General features: G+C 38.5%; 2 protein-coding genes across 3 annotated transcripts; both read left to right on the top strand.

Moving 5' to 3' along the window:
• Positions 1–12,712: 12,712 nt before the first annotated feature.
• Positions 12,713–19,746, top strand: LOC141591840 (protein PHR1-LIKE 1-like). 2 transcript variants are annotated; one of them, XM_074412323.1, is made up of 8 exons: positions 12,713–12,883; positions 15,040–15,726; positions 16,020–16,230; positions 16,328–16,404; positions 16,518–16,557; positions 17,690–17,747; positions 18,533–18,602; positions 19,119–19,746. In XM_074412323.1, the coding sequence occupies exons 2-8, from the start codon at positions 15,079–15,081 to the stop codon at positions 19,467–19,469; spliced, it is 1,455 nt and encodes a 484-aa protein (XP_074268424.1). In that variant the 5' UTR covers positions 12,713–12,883; positions 15,040–15,078; the 3' UTR covers positions 19,470–19,746. The 2 variants fall into 2 exon arrangements, with proteins under 2 accessions (XP_074268424.1, XP_074268425.1); XM_074412324.1 differs by having other exon boundaries at positions 15,035–15,726.
• Positions 19,747–20,592: 846 nt separating this feature from the next.
• LOC141591839 (cellulose synthase A catalytic subunit 4 [UDP-forming]-like) lies at positions 20,593–25,803 on the top strand. Its single transcript, XM_074412322.1, has 12 exons — positions 20,593–20,688; positions 20,879–21,077; positions 21,173–21,276; positions 21,355–21,412; positions 21,682–21,853; positions 22,291–22,903; positions 22,997–23,134; positions 23,257–23,382; positions 23,645–23,857; positions 23,973–24,488; positions 24,585–24,935; positions 25,042–25,803. Exons 1-12 carry the CDS (start codon positions 20,659–20,661, stop codon positions 25,621–25,623), a joined length of 3,102 nt encoding a protein of 1,033 aa, XP_074268423.1. The 5' UTR covers positions 20,593–20,658; the 3' UTR covers positions 25,624–25,803.
• The last annotated feature ends 103 nt before the right edge of the window (positions 25,804–25,906 follow it).

The following is a 25,906-nucleotide window of genomic DNA, read 5'->3' as shown; positions in this document are numbered from 1 at the left end:
CGAAATTTGGTTCCTTTGCAACCAGTTTTACAACGGGTTGTATGACGATCATAGAGCCTTGCTTGATTCAGCTCCTAATGGGAGATTCCAAGATAACACTAATGACGGTAATGCTTGGAAGTTGATTGATCAGATAGCCACTCACACAGCTGAGTATGGTAACCCCAGAGGTAGTAAGAAAGGAAGTGGTTCAGATAGTGATGTCGTAGCACAGTTGGAGACTATACTTGCTCAAATAGCCGAGTTAAAGACTACCCAGTCTTTGGGTAATAAGCAAGAGATAGTTCACATGGTTCAACAAGAAGTGTTATGCGAGAGATGTGGGATAGATGGCCATACTGCGGCCAAGTGTATGAGTACCATTGAGCAAGTTCATGCCTTTCAATCTTTCAAGCAAGGCACTCCATATTCTAACTTCTTCCCTGAAAGGAGTCGGAATGCTTATGCTCAAGCCCCATCGCAAAATACTTACATAATTCCTCCAAATCGTGGTAACCAACCACAAGGGAATTTTGTTCGGCAAAATCAAGGAGGGTTCCAACAAATTCAACCTCCTTCTCAAGGTCCAAATAATGAGATGGCAGAGTTGATAGCTCTCTTACAACAAACTTTGTCAATGCAACAAAACCAAACGGCTCAGATCTCCGAACTCATGGCTCACAACAAAATGTTGGATACTCAAGTTGCTCAAATGGCGGCTCAAAATCCTTCAAAACAGCCCGGCCTTCCTCCTCAAGGTAAACAAGCTCATGATCAAGTTAATGCTATTTCTTTGAGGAGCGGTACTACTTATCAAGGTCCGGACATGCCCATTAATGAAGATAAAGTTCCCTATATGCATCCTAAAGGATTGGGAAATCTCGAGTTGAGCGATGACGAGAAAGAAACTTGCAAGGATCAAACACGGGATAAGCAAAAAGGCGGAAAAAGGGGACTGGCGTGAGTACTCGATTGAGCCAGCAGAGGATTGATCGAGGAACTAGCGTGCTCGATCGAGTGCTACATGGGCTCAATCGAGGCACCTTTCCTGACAGTGATTTTTTACGTGTTTCAGCTACGACATTGGACAAAAATAGGTTTCTCGATCGAGTGACTACTGGACTCGATTGAGTCACCTCTGGAACTGACGATGATGCTTCTAAACATACTTCTACAACTAAAGAAGCCGAGCCGATAAAAATTCAACTACCTTTTCCTCAAAGATTGCAGAAATCCAAACTTGAACAACAGTTTGGAAGGTTCATGGAGGTAGTAAAGAATCTTCAAGTGACAGTGCCATTTAATGAATTGGTAACTCAAGTGCCGGCTTATGCTAAGTTTTTGAGAGAAATTTTGTCAAAGAAGCGGTCTTTTGATAAAGTGGAGACTGTCGCGTTCACTCATAAATGCTATGCCGCATTACAAGCCAATTCTCCACCTAAGCTTAAGGATCCGGGAAGTTTTTATATTCCTTGTACTATAAACCCTTTAACTATTGACAATGCTTTATGTGATTTAGGAGCAAGCGTCAGTGTCATGCCGTATAAAATTTACAATCAATTAAACATGACTAAGCTTAAATGTACTAACATGACTATTCAATTGGCTGACAGGTCTATTAAGCACCCTATGGGTATCTTAGAAGATGTGCTAGTTAGAATAAGCAAATTTTTCATTCCAGTCAACTTTGTAGTGATAGATATAGCTGAAGATTCTCTTGTTCCTATTATTCTAGGATGACCATTCTGGCATACAGCAGGGGCGGTTATAGATGTTAGGCATGAGAGTCTTACGTTCAATATTGAAGATGATACTATCACTTTTGGTCTTGACAAAGCATCACGTCCTCCTGATTTAAAACCTTCTTGTCATATGATTAATGCTCTTCATCCTACTATTCATGATTCATTTGCTTTATGTTTCGACAGGAATCCACCTGACGCCCCTACTGTTGTGTCATTTCCATGGAGCAAGGAAGTGGATGAAATAGAGAAGTTGATTTATGGAGATGAACCTCCTCCTGAGATGATTTACAGCTGTGATGAGAATGTTGACATAGAAGCCGAGTTGGATGCTTTAGAAGCTGAGATTTTCAGAGAGGAGCCAGTCAAAATTTTTGATGAAGCTCCTATGACGGATGAAGTGCCCCATCTCCTACCAAGTGATGATGACTTGAAGAACGCTGAACATTGCTCATATTTTACATTAGACTTTGAGTTTGATGAGCAAGAACTTTATTTGTCATTTAATTTCTTTTGGACTATTTATTGGTGCTACTTATGCTTGTGTGTAGCACCTGCGCTACTTTTTTATTTACTGTTACGCGCTTTAAGTTGTTTTGATTGTGAATTGTGTGCGCGTTTGTTTTAAATGCAGAATTTATGCTCGCACAAGGTTCCTCGATCCAGTGACTTGGGGCTCGATTGAGCACCTCTTCTCTTTGGGTATAAAACGTAGCCAGACAATGACAGGAATTGCGTGGTTGATTATTTTCCCTATTTTTGTAGCTGGTTTAGGGGAATTTCTATGCTCTTACCTAGTATTCTCTTCCCTTGTATCTTCTTTAATTGTATTATCTATTTCTTTCCCATTCCTATTGTTAGATGTGCCCTTTAGGTTGCTGAAGATTTTTTTTGTGATTGCTATGCTGTAGGCGTCACAATGAGGACACTGTGACATTTAGGTTTGGGGGAGGAGTCTTTATTTATGTTGTGTGATTTAATTATGTTGTGTGCTTTTATATCAAAAAAACCATAAAAATTAAAAATTTCAAAATACAAAAACATGTTTTTCCTTTATTTTAGGCCGAGTCTTGGTGAATTTAAATAACAATGATGTTAAATTGCATTGTTTTTGCATTTGAATCCCAAATAGTTGTCCATGTACATTGTTTTGACCCGTTAGCCATGAAAACAAAGCTCATAATTCATGTATTGACCGTATTTTACATGCCTTATGCTAATTAGATTTGACACAATTATGTTGGTAAACTACTTAAATTCCGAGGTCTATAGAGCTTCCTAGGCCAGGAACATCATCAATAAACTGGTCTCATTATCAATTAGGCTTGAGTATGGTTTCTCCATGTGGAATGTGTAATATCAAACTGCATAAGTGTGACATTGATTTCTTGATACTTTTATTGCTTTCATTTGACTAAGTACATGTGGAAAGGCGGTTCTTACCAATCAAATAAGCCTTACATTACCCTTTTGTTTAGCTCGTTTGAACCTTTGTAGCCATTCTATATCCTACATTTATTAGCTACAATCCAAGAATTTGCCTACCTTTTCGGGACAGTCGCAGTTGCATGTTTATCATGTCTATTTTACTACTATGGTTGGGATTGAGACTATTATTTTCAATTGTGGGTGTAGTAGAATCATTTAGCAATTGTGTTGTATCCTTGTGTTGGAAAAAGAAAAATTATGAAGCAAAAGAAAAAGAAATTAAAAAAAAAGGAGAAAGAAAGAAATCGAAAAGAATTGAAAAGAAGAAAAGAAAGAAATGGCTTGTTTCATTTGGTTTTGTCAAGGATCAAAAGGATGGTCGCTAGAGTTTAATGCATATTTGGAGAGTACTTCATTCACTCTCATGTGCTGTAAAGTTGAGATTATTTCTCTAAGTTGGGTTCATTTGTTATTATAAGATTTGGTTTTGGTTTAGCGCTACGACTACCGTCTTAGCTCCACATATCCATAACGTGCTTTGGCACAAACCATTTCTATCCCTTTAACCCACTTGCCACCCTTATTGTCCTTGATACATGTACTTTTGTCTACATTTGGTGATTGCATATTAGTTGGGGAAATCTCTATCACATTAGATTGCATGCATGATTCATAAGTCGAGTGAGTGTTTCTACTTCTTTCTATCTTCACATATAACTCACCCTTACATACTTATGAGTGCATGAGTGAAATCCTCGAGAATCCGACTAATTTGTCTTGCAAGATCGAAAGGTATTTGGCATTTGTCTATAGTATGGTGACTTGAGACTTGAGCTACATTACTATTTCCCGTACCTTTGAACTTGTTTTATTGGTACACTTTGGTCATTGCTTTGTTACAGATATGGATAGCTTGAGATTTGTATGTGCATCAACATTAGCTCTGCGTTGTTTATTCGCCATTTGTATGATTGCCTTATGTAATTGTGTGATGCTTTGCTTGAGGACAAGCAAAGAGATGGTTTGGAGGAGTTTGATGAGTCATAATTATATACATATTTATGCATCCCCTTAATTGCTTTTGATACGGTTTTCGTGCTAAATTATATTATTTACATGCCTTTTATGTTAGAATGTCGATACTTCCGCTATTTGATGTTTAATGCAAGAATAATGCATTTGAGGAGCAAAGGAATGAAATGGTCATCGAGGAGTGGGCAGGAAGGAATACACTAAGCATGGCACGGGAATCCATAAAAAAATGAAGGAAGAGAAGTTAAGAAGAAAACACGAAGAAAAGAGCAGAAACAAGTGATGCCTCAATCAACTGGTGCTGGGCTCGATCGAGGACATTGGTGACTCGATCGAGTACATTGGGGCTCGATTGAGGAACCACTCAATTCTATATTTTCCTTAAGTCGGTTATACTTTATTATAAATACCTAATATCGTACCCTAGTTTATTTACGCTTTATTTTACTTCGAAAACCCTAAAAACTCTTAGTTTAGTTTTAATTTAGTTTATTGTTCGGATCTAAGCATTCTTTTATTACGGTATCAATCTTTCTTTAATACTTACTCAATCATTATTGTTCATCTTATTATGTTCTTAATTATGCTTTCTTATATTGTTATTGTTGTTCCTCCCTTTAGTATGAGTAGCTAAATCTTTTATCTAGGTTGTTAGAAAAGGGGTTACTTATGAATTGATTGTTAAATTGCTTTTAATTGTTGTTTAATTGTCGTCTTAAATCTAGTTGATTAATTACTGATCGGAATTGGCTAATTAGTCTTGCATAAACTAGGATTATCACCGACATGGTTTAGATTAGTATAGGCCACAATAATTGAATTAGACCGACTTAATAATAGCGATTGCATGTTAAGTTAGATCTAAAAAGACATATTAGAATCGATTGATCATATGACTTTCAACAATATAAATTGCTCAATCAATGAATTAAATCCTACCCTTTGATGACTACCTAGTGAACCCGATCCCTAGACTCTTTAGTGTTATTGTTATTCATCCTTTATTTACTTTGCGATTAGCTGTTAGAAATCAAACAAAACAAACCCCCCAAAATTTGTTACTTTAAGACACTTTAAATATTAACAAACTATAATAATTACCTTGCCTCCCTGTGGATTCGACCCTTCTTACCGCTAGCTATTAGTTAGTAGTAATTTAGGTTTACTTTGATTAAGGTGATACGACTTTAGCCTTATCAAATATCCCAAATATTTAATTAGTATCATAAAACCTCAGTTAATCGTCCCTTTTCGACTTCCTTATAAACTAGTTTTATACCCATGCAAAAAATGCACTGGTTTGCTTTAAATTTCTAATATACAAAATATTATACACAATTATAAAAAAAATTACAAATCTGATATTATTCTGCTGATACAATACTTTTTCTCTAACTTTTGTAAAACTTAATATCTGAAGAAATTATACAATCAATAATACTCTCTATATGACGATTACTTGTTCGTTTTTTAAAAATAAAAGTTAATTAAACCAAATGATTTTTGAAAGTAATTAATGATTTTTGAGTTGTTTACTGAATTGAGAAGGAAAGATTCAATGAATCAATAGAGAAATAGAGGGTGGAGGAGAGAAACTAATTAATTAGCTTGATGATCATGGGGGGCCCTACATTAACAAAAATCATTTTTTTTTTCCAAAATTCAACCGTCAATCACAATCCCCTAAATGTTTTAGCCTTTATAGATAGAGAACTTCATACCGTTAACAAATCCAACAAATATTATGCAATAGTCTAAACGAGTTAATATACAATATTCACTGCAATACACAAGGTTTAGAACTACTAAAAGATACATTTAGATTAATATAATAGATTAACTTAGTACTTAACAATTGCATCACAAAATATATCGTGATAATCATCACGCTTAAATTTACTTCTTCAATTCCACACGATTCTATCACTTTTTGATAAGGTAAATTCCAGCTTAATTTGTTCATCTCTGTTTAAGGTCGGACTTTTCTAACAAAAGGACGAACGTAACCTTTAGAACATGTACAATAGAGAGGATTGACCATTCTCCTAACACTCTCTTTCTTTTAAGAGGGATCCTTCTCTATTGTGGGACTTTTATTATACATCATATTAGTAAGAGGAAGATAACTTATTCTTATAATTTTAGAGGAAAGTAAATATTGGCCCGTATGCGAACTCACTAGTTAATATTTACCATGTGGATATATTTTTATTTTATAAATATTGGAAAAATTAATTAAAATAAGAAAAATAACCTATAAGAGGATCATCCCTAATGTAGAGAAAAATAGAGAAAGAGGAAATAAATAGGATGTAATTAGTGGAAAATGAAGTGCATGTAAAAGAGTACGAGGTGTCAAAGATATAGGAGGGAAAAAATTTAAGAGGATAAAATCGTCCTCTCTTTTTATACATGATCTTATAATTCGATTTCCTTATTCAACTTATACGGGCCCATAACCAATTTCTTTACAACTTACAACTTACACCTACCACCGTTTACTCTTTTCTTTAGTGTCATTTGTTTGCACGTACCTATACATTCACTCGTTCATTTATTCTAAACAAATCATGTACTCTTCATTACTTATTCCTAATTTGAGTCGGGTTCAATACAGATCCTTTTGAGTCAACTTATTTTCGATACCCTATCTATCGAGTCGTTCAATTTGGACCATGATTGTCTCGATAGATGACGTGGTTGATAGGTAAAACAATGAAGTTACTTAAGCTAAATACACAATTCGCATAATTCCATGATTCAATTAGAGAAATCATGACCCAAACTGACTAGACCAAGCTGGCTTACTTAACCCCATTTTTAACTCTCAATAAATTACGAAAATAATACAATTAATCTTGCCTTAATTATTAACCCGTTTACCATGTCTAATCTCTAGATCCATTGAATGACGATATCATTAAGAAGATGCTAGCATAGGAAAATAATACGAGTATACGAGTATTTGTAATACAGACTCGTAATTTATGAAATTAAGAATTGTAATTTATACGATCGAGACTTGTAATTTATGCGATCAAAACTTGTAATTTGTGCGATCGAGCACATTACCTTTTTTTAGTGGGTTGCAAAATGAACCGAAATTTCCTTTAGTTTTAGTCTGCCAATAGCCCAATACCACCCGCCTCGGTGGAATTTTTACTGTACATTTAAATCCGGATCAAATCTGGTTTCCGAAATCTGGATCTCCGATTTTCCGGATTCCAGATTTTCAGATATTCAAATTATTCAGATCGGATGTGGATCAGGAAAAATGATAATTTTAAATTCGGATATCCAATCCGATTTTGAAATCCGGATCGGATATCCGGTTTTGCTCAGCCCTAGCAAACGCATCCAATGGTGTTTGTAGTTCACATTCCACAAAACACCAGTCAGAACCTTATTCTCCGACGAGCTCCTGTGGGGCATAATAGTACTACATTGTCAATAAGGTTGAACAAAAAGTGGCTCAGACCGACAAACCGAACCGACCGGTCCGGTCTTCGGGTCCCTAGAAATATGGTGACCGGTCTCTGGTCAGGTCCACTTTAAAAAATAAAACTCAATTTACTTTGTAAATTAGTATCGGTTCGGTCCAAACCCGGAAAAAACATGACCTAAAGGGTTCCGGTCCGGTACGTATCCCCTCCTAACCGGTCCGGTCCCCGGTCTTAGGGTGGGTGGTTATCCGGTCCGCGGTTTCATCCGGTCCGATCCGATTTTGGACCGGTGAACACCCCTAATTGCCAAACTCCTGGCCCTGTCAAGTCACGGTGTTGGCCGATAACACATATGGTCTAGTTGAAGATCGATGCAAACACGAAAAAATCGTCACCCCCGTACCCCACATCCAATTGTGCACCCCACAACCACTCTCCTGGGCGAACTTGACCCTACTCAAAGTAAACTCATACCGTGACAAGCTTGTCGGCGATGGGGCGGTATCTCCCCACAACTGTCTTTAGACATCAAAGCATCTCATGTCCCGTACACACCAATCCCACATCTGAAGGAAGTCACCTTCTTGCCCCCGTAGAGCATGTGATATCACTCAAAATCCACAATGAACATCATCTCGAACATCTACCTAACTGTCGAAGCGGCTCCATAGATCCTCTTAGGCACCGTATCTTATAGTCCAAGATGAGAAAAGACAAGTGGTGTAGTTCATCTCCAATGGAGCACCGGCCGCTCCTGGAGGAAAATTACCAAGGCTAGGTTGTGTAGTTGTTGATCCATCGGTGCTTGGCGTCTCGAAATTTCTTTAGCTGTGCACAAAACCCGACTTGCTCCAAGTAGTAGAACTTCTGGGTCGGATTTTTGGGTTCTCTCTAATAGAGGGTGCAAAACATACTCGTCCTCTGGATGAAGGAAATCATGCATCTTCTCTATGAATGCCCTCCGATGGGTCGGGTCGCTCTTTCTCGCTTGCTCCACTAGTTCGTCAAATACATCATTGTCAGTTTTCGGCATTTGATAATCACGGTTGTATACCAAGGTCTTCCAAAACCTATGAACGTCCTCTAGATGGCCTCTCTTACCCCTGATATTCAAAGAAACTGATTGACATGCACCTACAAGGTAATCTATGAGTCTTCGTAGCACACATCCACATCTAGCCTCCAACCTCGATACCCAAACCAATCCCTCTCTTAAGTTCTTCCTCCATTATCTCTATTGCCTTAATAGACACGATTCTTGCAACAAGGAAAAAGTACGACCTGTTATCCGAGGTCTACTTCTTAATTGTTCGAGCTCCTTTCTGATTTTGGAGTGTTGAGCTTCGATACGGAACCACATGGTATCAAGTGTAAGATGTGCACTTTTCAACCACGTATTTAATAGAGAATGAGAGGACTCAATACGGAATCTTGCCGTGTTACCTAGATAAAAGTAGTCGTTCATACAACATAGTACAAACTTCCTCGCGTACTGAGCCCATGCATTCTTGAAATAAGTTGCCAAAGGCACCCACTTACGACTACAAACCGTCCAAGCTTCTCTAAACTGTTCCTCGGTAAAAGCATCGATCACTCTTCTCCAATCGCTTTCTTCATTGTTTATGACATGGTTTCTGTACCACTCATTCTTCCAGAATTCGAGTGTTCGGGCCTCGATGGCACGGTTCATGTGCCATCAACACAATAAATGATCAACGCCGGAATATACCGCCTTAAGAGCGGCGATCAAACCCAACTCTCGATCGGTGACATAAAGGGATGTACCGTTGCACTCAAGAAGGGTACCCAACTTCTTTAACAACCACGTGTACCCAACTTCAAACTTAAAAGGAAGAAGCAAACATGCGATTAAGAACGAATAACTGTACACCTCCTGAACAACTATTTAGGTATAACTGTTTTATTTAATAATTCATTTTGTTTGATACAATTTTTCCCTAACCCTCCCGCTGCAACAACAGAAAAAGTTTACAACAACAGTTTGATATATAACAGCAAGACAATAATTACAAATGACGTAAGATATCTTGATTGGATTGCTGATATTTTCACGGCTGCCGGGAACGTTTTCTGGACTTGCTAGTCTCTTCATTAACCCAAATACCTTCATCATGATGATGATCCCGTGTATATATGTTTGGAATGTTAACATTTTCAACATCATTACCAAATTGCGATATAGCACTGTGATCAAGTCCTTCAAATTCGACGTCTTCATCATCTGGAATTCGGCGATGGCAAGATAGAACAACTGACCACTTCTTATCCATAGGATCGGTAACATAAAACACTTGTTTTGCTTGTGACGCTAATATAAAAGGATCGTCCTTATTTCCAAGCTTGTCAAAATTTACTAATATGAATCCTAAATCATCCTTTCTAACACCATTGTTGTTGTCAAACTGGGGGCTATCTGCCACCTACCGAACTAAGCACTCCTTATCCTTTCGATCGGAAAAGAAAAGGAGCAACATGGAAAACAAAGGAGTAACAGCGGAAGCAGAAGTGGTTACCATGACGGTAATACCTCGTTCCTACTTCCTACTCCACGACAAAAAAGAAAACAATGTCTGACAGACTTCGGACGACATGACAATCAGGAATTGTGACTCAGTGCATCATCCCGGCGTTGACAGTTGAAAGTTGTCAAGTATTGAAATGCCAAACATAAAAAAAAAATGGCAAAAAGAAAGTGTTCTCAAATGTCAAATGCCACAAATTGGGGGGGAAAAACAACAACAAAAGCAAACTCCCATATGAAACTCAAATACAAATGATCCCTTTATCCATCGAATCCACTTTTGTGCATGGTAGAGAGGGGACTACCCTTCTTCTTGTCTAGGCAAGAAGGGGAATTCCGCGATCCTCTAGTGTTTCTAACACCATAGGGAGTCTACTCTTGACGAAAGCATTTAACAATTGAGGACAAAGGTACCCTAACTTGACACAACTTGGAGGTGATTTATTGGTATCCTCCTAGGCTTAGTAGTTTGAAGAAACCGTATTTATAATGGAATGTGTACCCTTAAATTACTTCCCTTGTAGATAATTTCCGCCACTTAGATGAGGAAAGTGGCTATTCTTTTGTAGATGCATCCATTACTTGTTTTGTGTGCTTAATGCTTGGATGTGTCGCCATTTTGGCAAGCCCCACCTTGCCTTGCAAGAAGGCACCTTACCTCATGGATGTCTTGTTGTGAGTTGAAGGGGCGGAGTGAGACCCGCTAATTGTCTCACATCGGTTATATTACTAAGATAGTTTAAATAAAGGTCTAGTTGATCTAGTCACCTCTTTACTCGGGACGAGTAAATGTTCGGTTTGGGGATGTTTGATGTGACTCTTATTTGCGCACATTTAGTCCCATAATTGAACCTATTTTGCATACTAATATAACATTTCATGGCCATTTTATCCGTCAATTCCTTCATATTTCACTTTCCTATTGCATTGTATATGTCTTGTAGGAAAGAAGATAATGAGGCGGAATTCCCGTCTCCCGTGCATATTTGGAAGCTTGTTGAAGATATTGGATGGACTAGTATGAAGAGGAGGCAAGAATGATGACCAAGGATGTAGGAATAAGGAGTATGCAAAGACTAAAGGCCGTGAAGCAAGGATCACACTGTGCAATAATCCGAGCGGCTTAGGCACGTAAATTTGGTATTATACGTCGAATCCATGAGTACCATGTAAGGATAATCCCGGAACATCTTCATGGCTTCCGGATGGGACATGAATACATGCGTGATCTCGCGTGTCTCATGATTTCTCTCATTCCAATGCATATAATGGTGTTCTAAGGCTAGAGCCAACATTTTTTGAGCGGTTTTCCTTTCTCCCTCAATTCCCACCTAAGTTTACTTGTCTCGCTATAGATTTGGGTGCTTGAAGGTTGAGGTTTATCAGGGGTTTTTCTGGTGAAAATTGTTTTTAATATCCCTCAGGAGAAACCCAGCCTGATATTGTTGCCTCCCATATGCTTTCACCTCGTCGTTCAATCCCGTAAAGTGGCGATCCCCGTCCTTGTACTTGACTAGCTAGATCGTGGTTATGAGTTCCGAACCCCGGGGTGATGACAAATTGACAATGTTCCAAATTACCGTGCTTTTATAATCTTGAAAAGGGTAATTTTGCACAACTCGACTACGGAACTGACAACTACATTTAGTTGATTTCTGCTTCTTTTTTGGCTTGTCGGGATCAACCTTTTCATCAGGTCGGTCATTTCTCGAGCAACGAAAGTAGGAAGCCAACAACCCGATTTGTTTTTTGTTTTTTGCCCCGTTATTGCTTTTACCAAAGCAAACCCGTTTTCGAAAGCTATCCTTTGAGCCCATTTAAAAACCTCATCATGCGTTGGAAACCGTGTATTCGTGACAAATAATAGGTTGTAATCAACGCCATCACCATCAAAATTCTCAAATGATACCTGTTTAATGCAATTTGAATTATAATTAGGTAATAAAAAATACAAAAAATATAATTACAATAAGTAAAATGACCTAAAACCAAATAAATTCAATTAAAAATGTCCGACCGCGGAAGGAACCTTGATACTCAAAGTTCGGTCAATGGTTGGATGTTGACAATCAACGTCCTATCCATGGATGGATGTTGAATATCAACGTCCAACCATGGATAGATGTTGATAATCAAACCATGGCTGGGCGTTGATACTTAACTTTCACTCTATGGTTGGATGTTGGTACTCAACGTCTGTCATGTGGACGGACTTTGGGTATCAAATGTCCAACTATGTTCGTATGTTGTCCGAAATCAGATGAAACGTAAGCTAATTAAATTTACGCAAATAATTAATTAATACAAAAGCCAAAACGATAATTACATAATCTAATACGGATTCGGAAACCAAAAAATATAACGTATTGGAGATTCTGGTTCCGTCATTAATTTCGATTTTGCTAAATGTCGATCCAAACCCATACTCCGTACTTTCGTATATGTGTAGGACTAGAAGTACAATACTACAATGGTAAGTCGCACTCGCATAGGATTAGCCTGGGGAATACTCTCTTACGTATATATACACACTCGTAGTTTTAATTGCTTTAGAATTTTAATTTTAAACCAGAAAAACCAAACCCATATGACTCACCTGTGATCCTTCACTCATTTGGGTCTCCGGTGATCACTTTTTTCTCACATCTTTCAATCTTAAACTTCATTTAATTCATCCCCTCATTTCTATTAATTCATGGGTTTCCATTAATTTCGAGGTATAAACTCTTCTCTAATCTACCCATCTTATAAATTTTCATTATTTTGTTGGGTGTTGAAATTATATGTTTATTTTGTGTATTTTGATTGCTTAAACATGCAAATGATTTGATTTTTGTAGGTTTAATGATTTGGGCAATTAGGTTTAGTTTGAATTTGTTGATCTTGATTAGCTTTTGATGGGTTTTTGAGATTGATTGCCCTTTGCATGGTTTTTTTATACTTTGAATGTGTTAATTGTTATGTTATGTCTGTGTGTAAGAAAGCTTGAGGGTTATGGAAGAAATTGAATTGCAAGTATTTGGCTCAAGTGTTGATGTTATTTTATTAGTTTTAGGGTTATGGATGATGGGATTCTATATGTTACTCGGACTCATTTAGAAGTATCCGACACTAGCGTATGTCCAAGTGTCAGACTGGGATGTTTTTATGAAAAATATGCATATTTTGGCTTAAAATGAGGTGTCCAAGTGCCGTACCCTTGTCCGGGTGTCCGACACTGATACGCGGGGAAATAAGAAGATTCGGAGTAACATAGTAATGTAGATGATATGTTATCTTATTGTGGAAGAAAGGTATGATTTGGAACTTGGGATGAGTGTCTACTGTTGCATTGGCAATTCATATTGGATGCGGTTCGTGTCTCCGACACATGTCATGAAACTCTATTTTAGAACAAAACATGAAATTTTTTATAAAAAAGAGTGTGCTACACACTTACAGTCGAGTCAATGTTACATAGGCAAAAAGAGTGGCTAATATGGTCATGTAGAGGATTTTGTTGATAGAATGTTATATGATCAATTGTTCATTTACAAGGCACATCTGCAACAACATTACCCAAATGCCTTGAGGACTCCTACAAATGGTGAACATATGGAGATATTGGGGGGGGGGGGGTTGGTCGGCTGTGCCACATATTTGGAGATACTATTGCACAGATTTGCTTAATTTTAGAAGCATAATACAAGTTTAATTGAACTGGTGAAATGTGACCAGTTCCAATATGTTTGTTCTATTCTCTTCACGGTCTTTAGGGACATAATCTGGACTCCTTGGTTAATTTTTGCATGGAGGTCCTTTTGGAGAGAAAACTACCATCTATGTCTGTGTCATCTTTATTTTCTTTGTGCTGCCATCGATTTAGCTTCTTAAAAAGCAAATTTGGACCTGCAAGGCTGCAAGTATAGGGTAATCAGTTGTGTAATGATATAGTCAGTTGAAGTTCTTAAGTAATTTTCATCTGCTAGAATACTATACCAGCGCTAGTGTTTTTTAACATTTGAATCCTGAAACTAATTTCCTTTGTTGATCCGTTTGTGTTATCTGGAGCTTTTGGGCTGACTTTGGGTTATGAGGTACCTAGCAGTTTGTTAAATTATAAAAGGTTTGTTTCGTTTGAAGCATAGAAGAAGGGTCTCACACAACCTGTTATGCATTCAGTAATAGTTTCTTTAGCCTTGAAGTGCAGTATTTACATCATAATATGGGTTTTAATCATTCGGATAGGTATGTAACTTACGACTTGTCCCCTTGAGCGCTCGTCGTCTCAGCCCCTGTTATAACAAACATCATTATTCATGACTAGTTTCATTGGAGCTTTATCCATTTTGTCCCTTCTTTTGGTTTTTTTGTTTGCATTTCAAATTTAACAATTTTCCCTTTTATTGTTGATACCCACTTTTACCCTTCACTTTTGATCTGTCAATATTGTTGGTCTAACTAAAACACTTGTGATGCTATTGGGGTACAAACGGCTCATACTGTATGACTATCATATTCATTTTACTCGACTGATCAGAATATTTGGGTATGACATGCACTGAAAGATTAACTATAATTTGGTTCTATACTATGATAGAATAAAACAACTTGACCCACTAAACTAGATTTGCCTCTTTTTATTGTGAAATGTGAAGTGCTGGTTATATGATATATTCTCCCTGTATCTTCTTTTCTGCATCTTGGGTCATCAATGGTCTCTGTGTTGTAAAACCACGTACATGGTAGTATGTTACATCTGACCCCCCTTACACTGCCATCTGCTCCCTTGAAGCATTAGGGGTAATGTTGTTATTGATATGACATGCAGTCTCTTAAATATCTCTCTGTCTTTCATGCTCTCTAAACTGATGTTGTCCGCTTATAAGTACAGGGACTGTATAGTGGCTCTAGAATTTTTTTGAAGGCCAATATGGATGGACGCCCTGCTTTATCTCTTCAGAGACCTAGTGCAACACAGTTTGGTGCTTCTGGAGCTCTGTCTTCATCCTTACCTGTCCTTTCAAGCAACTTCGGTGATAAGTACCCTAAGTTGCCAGATTCTCAGCAGGTCTCAATGGAAAGGGAATTTGTTGCCGATCCATTGGTCTTCCATTCTAATTCATTGCCATCCAATAGTAAAATTATGGTTCATAAGTTGCCATGTTCGTCGGGGTACTCTACCGGTGCTCCTTTCTCTTCTGTCACCCTTGAAAATCATTCAGCGAACTCCTCATATATTACCCCATCAGCACATAACGGATCATCACTAGCTCTAGAGGCTTCCGATTACTCCGATTTCATAAATTCAACAGCTTCAAGTTATACTAGAGGTACCCACCTCCCGTGGGGCTCAGATACAATACCTGGGTTTTCAAATTTTCCGTCTCATCCTCCTATTCAGAATGGCCATCTCTCGATAAACAATAGTTGTGTCAGTAATCTTATGACAGAGGAGGAGCTCGGCAAGCGAAATGATTGGCAGGATTGGGCCGATCAACTAATTACCGACAATGAACCTTTGAGTTCTAACTGGAATCAGCTGCTTCTTGATACAAACACTACTGATCAAGGACCAAAGGTCTGTATGCTGTATTAGGTCTATACTGATGGGGAGCAAGTACATTATTTAGTCTTTTTTAAGATGGCCTCATGTTAATATGATGTGACTCACAGTCGACTAATAATTCTACCCGTATACATACCTATTAAAAACGAAATAACTACCCCATTTATTAGAAATTTTAGATCCGTCTCAGGATAATCTTAATATGTTATTGTGAGACCGTCTCCAATGAATAGTTGGGCAAAAGTATTTCTGCGCTTTTGTTTTACCTAGACCACTATTGGTCGTTAAGTGTTGTTTTGGTGTAGATGTCAAGCCAATTAGCTACACCATCTTCGAATTTGCCTATGAAAGCGGTACAAAGTCATCACCAGGTTTCCGTGCCATCACCAGAAGTGGCTGCTGTTGTCAGCCCGTCTCCTTCAGCATCTGGCTCCCAAGCTAAACCACGCATGCGCTGGACCCCAGAACTTCACGATGCCTTTGTGGAGGCAGTCCACAAACTTGGTGGCAGTGAAAGTGAGTTGCTCTTATTCGAATTTCGACCTTTTACATCTGATGAATTGCTCTTATTCGAATATGACATCTAATTTAATGCGAACATCCTTACTTTCAGGAGCTACTCCAAAGGGTGTATTAAAGCTGATGAAGGTCGAAGGCTTGACAATATATCACGTAAAAAGCCACCTACAGGCATGTCTGACATTGTCCTAACCTCAACTTTCAATTCCTCTTTTTGTTTTTCAAGCAAGCTGTGCATTTATACCTTCTCAATACCCGTTTTGTTCAAATAAATGTGAATGCAGAAATATAGAACAGCAAGATACCGGCCAGAGACTTTGGAAGGTCAGTTTTATGGCTCTCCTCTTTCTTTCCCCATCCCTTCTCTCCTGTTACTGTTTTTTCTCTTTTAGCTAAAAGAACTGTTCAAGTGATGGACATAGTGGATCCTGGACAATTAAGGATGCGGACGAACACTAGAAAGCTTAAAAAAATAAGCACCATATATAAGAGTGTCACATCCTGTGTGCATTGCGTCAGTTTGATATAATAGTCTCTGGACGCAAGTTTTCCGAGTTTTTCACGATTGTTTGTGGTGGTTTATTATTAAATTTCAAATGTTGTTGAAGGTTCACTATTCCTTGGCTTTGAAATAAGATGAAATGAAGTAAAATGGCTCACTAATATAATTGCGCCTCTTTAGTTTTGAAGTAGCTATCAGTCAACTTCCACCTCGTAATAGATGTGAGCATTTGAGACAATGGGGTCATGTAGCTGTGAACCTATTGTTGTTTATTTGTTATCTTTATACCAAACATTTTGTCAGTGTAAAGTAGCCTTTTATGTTTTGAAATTTACTTCAAATGTCCAGTGTCAAGACACTTGACAGTGTTCTTTTGATTTCACTACAGAATTCGGAGCTTCTTGTTTGATTATCATCATGTTGTACTTTTTTTTAAAAATAAAAATAAAAAATACCTGGTGCCAGAGCCTTATCTCAAGGCTTGGTAGGTGCTTGATATCTTATGATGTTTCTTTAGCTCGACTTTTTTGTGTCTTTTGGTGATTGTTCCTTTTCTGTTGTACAAATGTAACACGATCATATGATCCATATCTGCCTTGTATCGTGTTAATGTGGTTTGGCCCATTGATGATACCTTGGATAAATGACTTTTTTGTTCTCATTTAACTGTTTGTGTTTTCCCTATCATTTACTTGGCAAACTACATTACCTATACTATATCGTTTACGTATATCTCAGTTTAAGGAAAAATATAGAACAGGTGCTTTTGTTGTCTGACGAGGGAAGCATTGCACCTAATGCTAATTTTATCTGTTTTAGCTTTCCGTTTATGTACATTGGATAGTTTGCTGCAGTCCTTTATGATATCCTACCATGTTCACCTGTTGATTCTAGTACTCACCCTATCAATGACTACTAAAGTCTCATGAGTGTCATGTTTTTTTTTGCCTGCAGGATCATCTGAGAAGGCAACAACCGCTCTTGCCGATTTGTCTTCTCTAGACTTGAAAGCGTAAGTTATATATATTTGATCATTCTCTAAGCTATCATTATTGGTTCCTTTCATGTTGCGGGATCGAGAATTTGGATCAGGCAATCCCCCCCACCCACCCCTGCCTGTTTTTTTTTTTTAGGTGTGTGTGTGATTCATATGGTTTTGAGGTTCGACTAGCATTTATTGGTTTTTGGACATAGAAAAACATAAATTGGATCAAACTATCAAATGCTTGTTAGGCCGTCTTACATAAGACATAAACAACACGTAACAAAGCACTACGGCAGTCTTGTGAAAGGCGACGTGATTTATTTTCTAGTGTTATGGTACCGCACAATTTTATTAGAAGGGTCATGTTTCATGATTGAAGGGTCAATTGAAGTGGTCTTGAACCAACTCAGTTGAAGCCTTAATAGCCATTCAAGCATGCAGCTGGAAATCATGATCTAATTACTTTTACAGTGATCTGTTATTTGTGTTGACGATTTTATTAAGCTACTAAAAGTCTAAAACACTTGATACTTATTTTCTGGTCTCAACTATGCTTAGTAAACTTTGGCCTTACTGCAGCATATAGTCAAGCGATAACAAACAATTTTACACCAGTTGAATCAATTTTTCCGAATGCATCCTTTGATTGATGCTGCCCGGCTGATCAACCTTAACTCAATGATATATACCTGGCAAATTCCTAATCTCTTGATGGTGGCCCTAGGACCTAGGGATGGGCAACGTCCGTTTGAATAGTAGGTTCTTGCTAATTGACATGGTAACACTGAATACAATTTCTTTTTCCATTACAGGGGCATGGATCTCACAGAAGCCCTGAGAATGCAGATGGAAGTTCAGAAGCGTCTTCATGAGCAGCTTGAGGTATACTTTTGTCTGAAGATATATTATGGCCTTGAGTGGTTTTCTAATCTCAAAGGATAGTTAGCTATTAATATGCTATGTTGGTTCAAATACTTTTTGTTGTCTATTTAGTGAAAGCATCACTCTGTTAGATATTTAGTATAGGGTGAAATATGGCGAATAGCTGCTAATCTCATTTTAATGGACCCAACGTAAGGGCATGTGAAAATGTGAAATGATGGACCCAACATAAGGGCATGTGAGGGGGCGGTACTGAGATTCGGTAAAGGATTCGTACATCTGATGATTAAACCTCGCTGTTATCATGGTGTAATGAACGATCAATGATGAGGTTAAAGCATTCAAGGAATTTGTTGGCACTTTACGATTAAACTTGTTGTATTTCATGTACTTTAATTGTTTAAATTGAAAAGCAAGGAGCCTATGGTCACATGCAAGGAAGTTTCCATAGCTAAATTGCCCCATAGAAATAGGGCGTCCTTAATTTATGACCCATCCTGTTGCATTTATCTGCAGATTCAAAGAAACCTACAAATGCGGATAGAAGAACAAGGGAAATACCTCCAGAAGATGTTTGAACATCAGTGCAAATCTGAAGGTCAGAAGCTCCCGATTGATTCTTTGACAACCGATGACCCTTCTGCCGTTACATCACCGAAAAGAGATCTTGAAAGACAACCCGATGGTCCCTCAACTCCTAGAGAAACTACTGAGAGGGCGAGAGAAAGAGAGGAAAAGGCACATTCGCCAGTCCCCGAGAATCTAGATGTTTGTGATAAAGACTTAGTCCCCAACATCCGGCCATCAAAGCGGGCGAGAGACGTGGAGTCTGATTCCTCTTCGACACCAATCCCGCCTATAGACTGAAAACATGGTGTGGGTTGAACGGTACTGTTGTTGTTGCTCTTTATTTAGTGTGGTAGATCTGCTAGGATATATTGGTGATCTATATACTCTGTACCATCTAGTTTTACTGATTTAACCAAGTTTGAAACTTTGTAGGTCTTCTCTTCCCTTTCCTTGTCAAAGTTCCTTATGAGATAAATGAAACCTGGGCTCACTCTCTAATCTGTATTGCACAATACCTAAGCAAATCCAGTAATCTTTGCTCTGGCCGGGGTCATGTACCTCCTTTTTTTCCGGCTCAAGTCGTGTCATCTTTTTCTTATAATAAAGCCCTCAGCCCCTTGTACAGTAATGACCTTATGGAATTGAATGAGAATTTTTTTTTTTTTTTGATATAAACCGAATCTTTAGATTTGGACTATGATGGAATGGAACCTAATAGCTCACTAGGCTGACTGGTTGTATTTTTATCGACTGTGAAGTACCCATCCTTCGGTGCAATTATCTATACAATGGTCATCAAGGTTATCTGGATACAACCCCGCCATTTGCAGAAGCGCTTGCTGCAAGCTGTTGTCTCCATCAAGTTCCAGATTCGGGGATTGGTGAAATTGATTCCAAAGAAAAAACTGTCATTAAGTTGCAGGGTCAGTTGTCACAATGTTGAGTTCATCAATCTACTGTCAACCCAATTATATATGTGTGAAAATGGCTTCTAATCTACCATTTCTAAATCTGTAACTTCCGTTTAGAGCTCCCTTCAAGTGAAACACCCTCTTATCTTCCCAAATATCGGACTAACATTATCGTATTGGGTTAAGGACTCCCATAACAACGAGATATAATTTGTCAGATGTACACAACTTTACCCCGTATTCACCATGATTTTAAAAGCACCCAAGAATATTAAAATAATATAAAGAAACAAGGGTGAGTTAGAAAAATGGCGCCAACTCAAGATAAAACTTGGAAACAAAGTAATGAACAGCAAAGGCTGATGAACCTACTTTACTCATTAACATGGAGATGATCACAATCTAACTTCTCTTTGAATCAAACCTATGACTTCTCAACTATCAGTTTGGTAGCAAATCACACTTTCACATCCTTCACTACCTTTCCTTAGTTATGACTTCTTCTTTAAAACCCGTCTTTTCTTCATTTCTTCCTTCTTCACCGACTATTCTTTCTCGCTTTTTCTTCCTTTTCCATGGCTGGTCATCTCCATAGCACCGACGAGGTATGTGGTTTGGTTCTGTCTGTGTGGAATCGACACGTATTTTAACGAGTTATTCTGCTTTATTCCATCATACTACAAATTCGAAGTATGGTTAAATATATGCATTGCAGCTGTTTTTTTTCTTTTGGGTTCAGCTTACAGTTGATTTCCTGCATCATTCTTCCTAAAAATATATTTTAATGAATGACAGAATCGTCCTCCAACTCGACAATCTCTAGCAAAGATATGCAAGGTTTGTGGGGATGGAGTAGGAGTAAGGGAAGATGGAGAGCCTTTTGTAGCATGCTATGAATGTGGGTTTCCGGTCTGTAGGCCTTGCTATGATTATGAAAGGAGTGAAGGAACTCAATGCTGTCCTCAGTGCAATTCGCGCTACAAGCATCATAAAGGTTATCCCTTTAATGCTTTTATTTCCTCAGTCTGCTTCTTGCTTCTCACATGATAATATATTTAAAGTTTTATTTTTTGGATTTCGGTGATTTAGGGAGCCCTAGAGTTGAGGGTGACGATGAAGAGGCCTTTGATGCCGGTGATTATGATGATGATTTCAAGATTAAGAACAACCAACATCATGATACCACACAATCTGTAAGTCAAACTGCAGATATTTATGAGAACTGAATATTTGTGTCGGTGTGATCGTAATAAAGGAAGCTAATTGTGCAGGAAACTGGGGACTATAATCACGCCAACGCCCCTGCTTTCTCTTCCACCGCTAGAAGTGGTAAGAGGTTTTCCTATTTCTTCGTAATCTTGAGGTCTACGCCCTCCTGTCATGTCGATTCACTATATTTGCTATTGGACCAAAATTTTAAATCCTGAAAATATGTTCGAGAAAATTGTGGTCAACAATTTTTTTGTGAGTTATGCAGTGAACTGATTTGAACGACTCAAAATGAAAATTTTAGTTAATCGAGATGAATGGAGGTAGTAGTTTTATATGATGTTCATTTTTGTTTTCTTGATTCGACGTTGAATGATTGGTATAACTAGTTACTGGTAAGGATCTGAATGGGGAGAAGGATTATGAAGCGGAAAGAGACGCATTTACGAACAGTGATCAGTGGAAGGAGAGGGTAGAGAAGTGGAAAACAAGGCAAGAGAAGAAAGGGTTGGTTAACACCTTTGAAGCCGAAAATGATCAGGGCGAAGAAGATGATTTCCTGTAAGAACCAACCCTTTTCTTTGATTTTAGTTTTTTCTCCTATTCTAATTTGTGTTTATAGATCCTCAAATCCAAAATCTGCAAAAAAATTCTCATTCTCATAAGTGATTAGGTAGAAATATGATGGGAAAGTTTCTGAAAGCCAAAAAGTGTTCATTTTTTAGCCTTGATTTTGAAAATGAGTCCTGTGTTTGCAACAATATCCAAATCTACAACAGTCTGCAGGTGTCAACTAGTTTAGTCGGTAAAGTCATTGTGTGATGATACTCGTAACATGGTTTCTGAGACTGGTTAGCCACATAGAGACTGGTCTGCAGGCTGGAAGCACTAATGGTTCCCTAGTGTTTCTCAGGCACACTTCCTGTCATAGTAGCATTTGATGTAACATTTCTGAAAATGGTCGAAAACCGTACTTAAATTTCTTACTGCTACTCCAGGATTGCAGAAGCAAGGCAACCACTGTGGAGAAAAGTCCCAATCTCATCAAGCAAAATCAATCCATATCGAATTGTAATTGTCATGCGTCTTGTTATCCTCGCCTTTTTCCTCCGGTTTAGAATCTTAACCCCAGCAACTGATGCCTACCCATTGTGGCTCATCTCTGTTATATGTGAGATATGGTTTGCTTTCTCTTGGATTCTCGATCAGTTTCCCAAATGGTTCCCCATCAATCGTGAAACTTACTTGGATCGCTTGTCATTGAGGTTTGAAAGAGAAGGAGAGCCTAACCGGCTAGCCCCGGTTGACTTCTTTGTCAGTTCAGTGGACCCCCTCAAGGAGCCACCCATTATAACTGCAAACACTGTTTTGTCCATCTTGGCTGTTGATTACCCTGTCGAGAAGGTGAGCTGTTATGTATCAGATGATGGCGCATCTATGCTTCTATTTGATGCACTCTCGGAAACTGCTGAGTTTGCGAGGAGATGGGTCCCGTTCTGCAAAAAGTATGCCATTGAGCCAAGGGCTCCGGAATTTTACTTTAGTCAGAAGATGGATTATCTCAAGGATAAGGTCCAAGCTACATTCGTCAAGGAACGCAGAGCCATGAAAGTTAGTAAATGATCTTTTATCTGTCACTTATATATGTTATGCTAGATTCGACAAATATGCCTTAATAAGTTCCCCTTTCTGTTTTGAAACCAGAGAGAGTATGAAGAATTCAAGGTAAGAATAAATGCATTGGTGGCAAAAGCACAGAAGAAACCTGAAGAAGGGTGGGTGATGCAAGATGGAAGTCCTTGGCCGGGAAATAACACCCGCGATCATCCTGGGATGATCCAGGTTGCTATTCTTAACTGAGCTCTGATTCAAATAGACTATGATTCTAGTTAACCCTGATCTTTGCATCTTTCTGTTTTTCTCAAGTCGTTCAGGGAACTGACTGGTGTATCGTATATGTGCAGGTTTATCTAGGAAGTGAAGGGGCCCTAGATGTGGAGGGTAAGGAGCTGCCAAAGCTGGTTTACGTCTCACGTGAGAAGCGACCTGGATATAACCACCACAAGAAAGCTGGTGCAATGAATGCATTGGTAAGGGGAATCAATTTTCAACAATTTCCTTTTTATTACATTTTTTTAGGCTACTTCATCCTGTTTAGGTCCTGATTCGAGCCAGACAGGACCACAAGGGCGATAAAGTTCTCCCTTTTGAGTTTTAACGCTGCACATTACCAAGGAATCAAACTTGAGATTTCTTACCGATTGATCTTAAGTGTTTAGGGGTTTACTGTAGTTTATTTTGACAGTTTTGTAATGATTTATGACCTGGTTATTCTCTGATTCCTTTTAATAGGTTCGTGTCTCAGCAGTTCTTACGAATGCACCATTCCTGTTAAATCTTGACTGTGATCACTATGTCAACAACAGCAAGGCTGTAAGGGAGGCTATGTGCTTTTTAATGGATCCACAGTTTGGCAAAAAGCTCTGTTATGTCCAGTTTCCTCAGAGATTTGATGGAATTGACAGACATGACAGATATGCTAATCGCAATATTGTTTTCTTCGATGTAAGCTCGAACTCTTTTCATACAATTTCACTTATACAAACCGAAGAAAGGCTTTATCTGCAAACAGGATGTGTATTTTACTGATGCATTAGAAATTTTTATTTATGTTTATTAGATCAACATGAGAGGCCTCGATGGGATACAAGGACCGGTATATGTAGGAACAGGATGTGTATTCAACCGCCCGGCTTTGTACGGATATGACCCTCCAGCATCTGAAAAAAGGCCTAAAATGACATGTGATTGCTTGCCTTCTTGGTGCTGTTGTTGCTGTGGTCAGAGGAAGAAAACCAAATCAAAGAAGAAAGGACTTAAAAACTTGCTCAGTGGACTGTACAGCAAGAAGAATAAGATGTTGAACGGGAAGAAGTACTCGAGAAAGACTCCAACTCCTATCTTCGATCTTGAAGACATAGAAGAAGGATTGGAAGGTTACGAGGAATTGGAGAAATCATCTCTAATGTCTCAGAAGAACTTTGAGAAGCGGTTTGGTCAGTCACCGACTTTCATTGCTTCTACCCTTATGGAAGATGGAGGTCTTCCTGAGGGCACAAACTCTACTGCTTTGATTAAGGAAGCCATTCATGTTATTAGCATTGGATACGAAGAAAAAACGGAATGGGGAAAAGAGGTAAGCGTCCGAGTTTTTTTTTTCCTAAAGAAAAAATCTTAACAATACAGTAATTTTAAATTTTTTTTTTTATTCTTGTGATGGTTTGGGTTGCAGATTGGATGGATATATGGTTCAGTGACAGAGGATATCCTGACAGGATTCAAGATGCACTGTAGGGGATGGAAATCAGTGTATTGCATGCCTAAGAGACCGGCTTTCAAGGGATCAGCTCCGATAAATCTGTCAGATCGGTTGCATCAAGTTCTTAGATGGGCTCTTGGATCAGTTGAAATTTTCCTCAGCAGACACTGTCCTTTGTGGTATGCTTATGGAGGGAAGCTCAAGTGCTTAGAAAGGCTTGCTTATATCAACACCATTGTCTACCCTTTTACCTCTATTCCTCTGCTTGCTTACTGTACTATACCAGCTGTCTGTCTTCTCACCGGAAAATTCATCATTCCAACTGTAAGTCATTTCTTTTTACTGTAAATTCCGCTTACTGACTAATTATGTAGTACCATGATGTTATCACATTGACATTGTTTTCCGGTTCCTGTTCTGTCTGTTATAGCTTACAAACTTGGCGAGTATATGGTTCTTGGGTCTTTTTATCTCCATCATAGTCACGGGAATTCTGGAGCTACGATGGAGTAATGTAGGCATTGAGGACTGGTGGAGAAACGAGCAATTTTGGGTGATTGGTGGTGTCTCTGCCCATCTATTCGCAGTTTTCCAAGGCCTACTAAAAGTACTAGCAGGAGTCGACACAAATTTCACTGTCACTTCAAAAGCAGGCGATGATGGCGAGTTTGGAGAACTGTACCTCTTCAAGTGGACTACCCTTCTCATCCCTCCCACAACCTTGATCATACTCAACATGGTCGGAGTTGTGGCGGGTATTTCTGATGCCATTAACAATGGGTACAACTCATGGGGTCCACTGTTTGGGAAGCTCTTCTTCTCCTTTTGGGTGATTGTCCATCTGTACCCTTTCCTGAAGGGTCTGATGGGAAGACAGAACCGGACACCCACCATTGTCGTTCTATGGTCGGTTTTGCTTGCTTCGATATTCTCTCTTTTGTGGGTTCGGATTGATCCTTTCCTTCCTAAGCAAACAGGCCCTATCCTCAAACAATGTGGGGTTGAGTGCTAGCCTAATGATGCTTGCTCTAATTCTTTGCTCTTTTGGATTCCCCGTTCTTGTTTCGATTTATATGTTGAAAATTCAGTGATTTTGTAAATAGGAGTAAGAAATTCAGATGATGTATTTTGAAGAACATGCTATACTTGAAGTGAAATGATATTAATACACACATTAAAGCCATTCTCAGTATACTTTAGGCACCAAAGTTGGCTGGTGTGAGCGATTAAGGGCTCTCATCTCTTAAACGAGTGGCCAGGGGTTCGATTCCTGACTCTTGCGAATGAAAAAGCCA

The sequence above is a fragment of the Silene latifolia genome, chromosome 7, assembly GCF_048544455.1.
Source record: "Silene latifolia isolate original U9 population chromosome 7, ASM4854445v1, whole genome shotgun sequence".
NCBI classification, from domain to species: Eukaryota; Viridiplantae; Streptophyta; class Magnoliopsida; order Caryophyllales; family Caryophyllaceae; genus Silene; species Silene latifolia.
This window is presented reverse-complemented; position numbering and strand designations above follow the sequence as displayed.

Coding starts and splice junctions, on each gene's coding strand:
- LOC141591840 (XM_074412323.1), top strand. CDS start 15,079: ATGGATGGACGCCCTGCTTTATCTCTTCAGAGACCTAGTGCAACACAG. Junction 16,405..16,517: donor ACGTAAAAAGCCACCTACAG/GCATGTCTGACA, acceptor ATGTGAATGCAG/AAATATAGAACAGCAAGATA. Junction 17,748..18,532: donor TCTTCTCTAGACTTGAAAGC/GTAAGTTATATA, acceptor TTTCCATTACAG/GGGCATGGATCTCACAGAAG.
- LOC141591839 (XM_074412322.1), top strand. CDS start 20,659: ATGGCTGGTCATCTCCATAGCACCGACGAG. Junction 21,854..22,290: donor GGCGAAGAAGATGATTTCCT/GTAAGAACCAAC, acceptor CTGCTACTCCAG/GATTGCAGAAGCAAGGCAAC. Junction 22,904..22,996: donor AGGAACGCAGAGCCATGAAA/GTTAGTAAATGA, acceptor TTTTGAAACCAG/AGAGAGTATGAAGAATTCAA.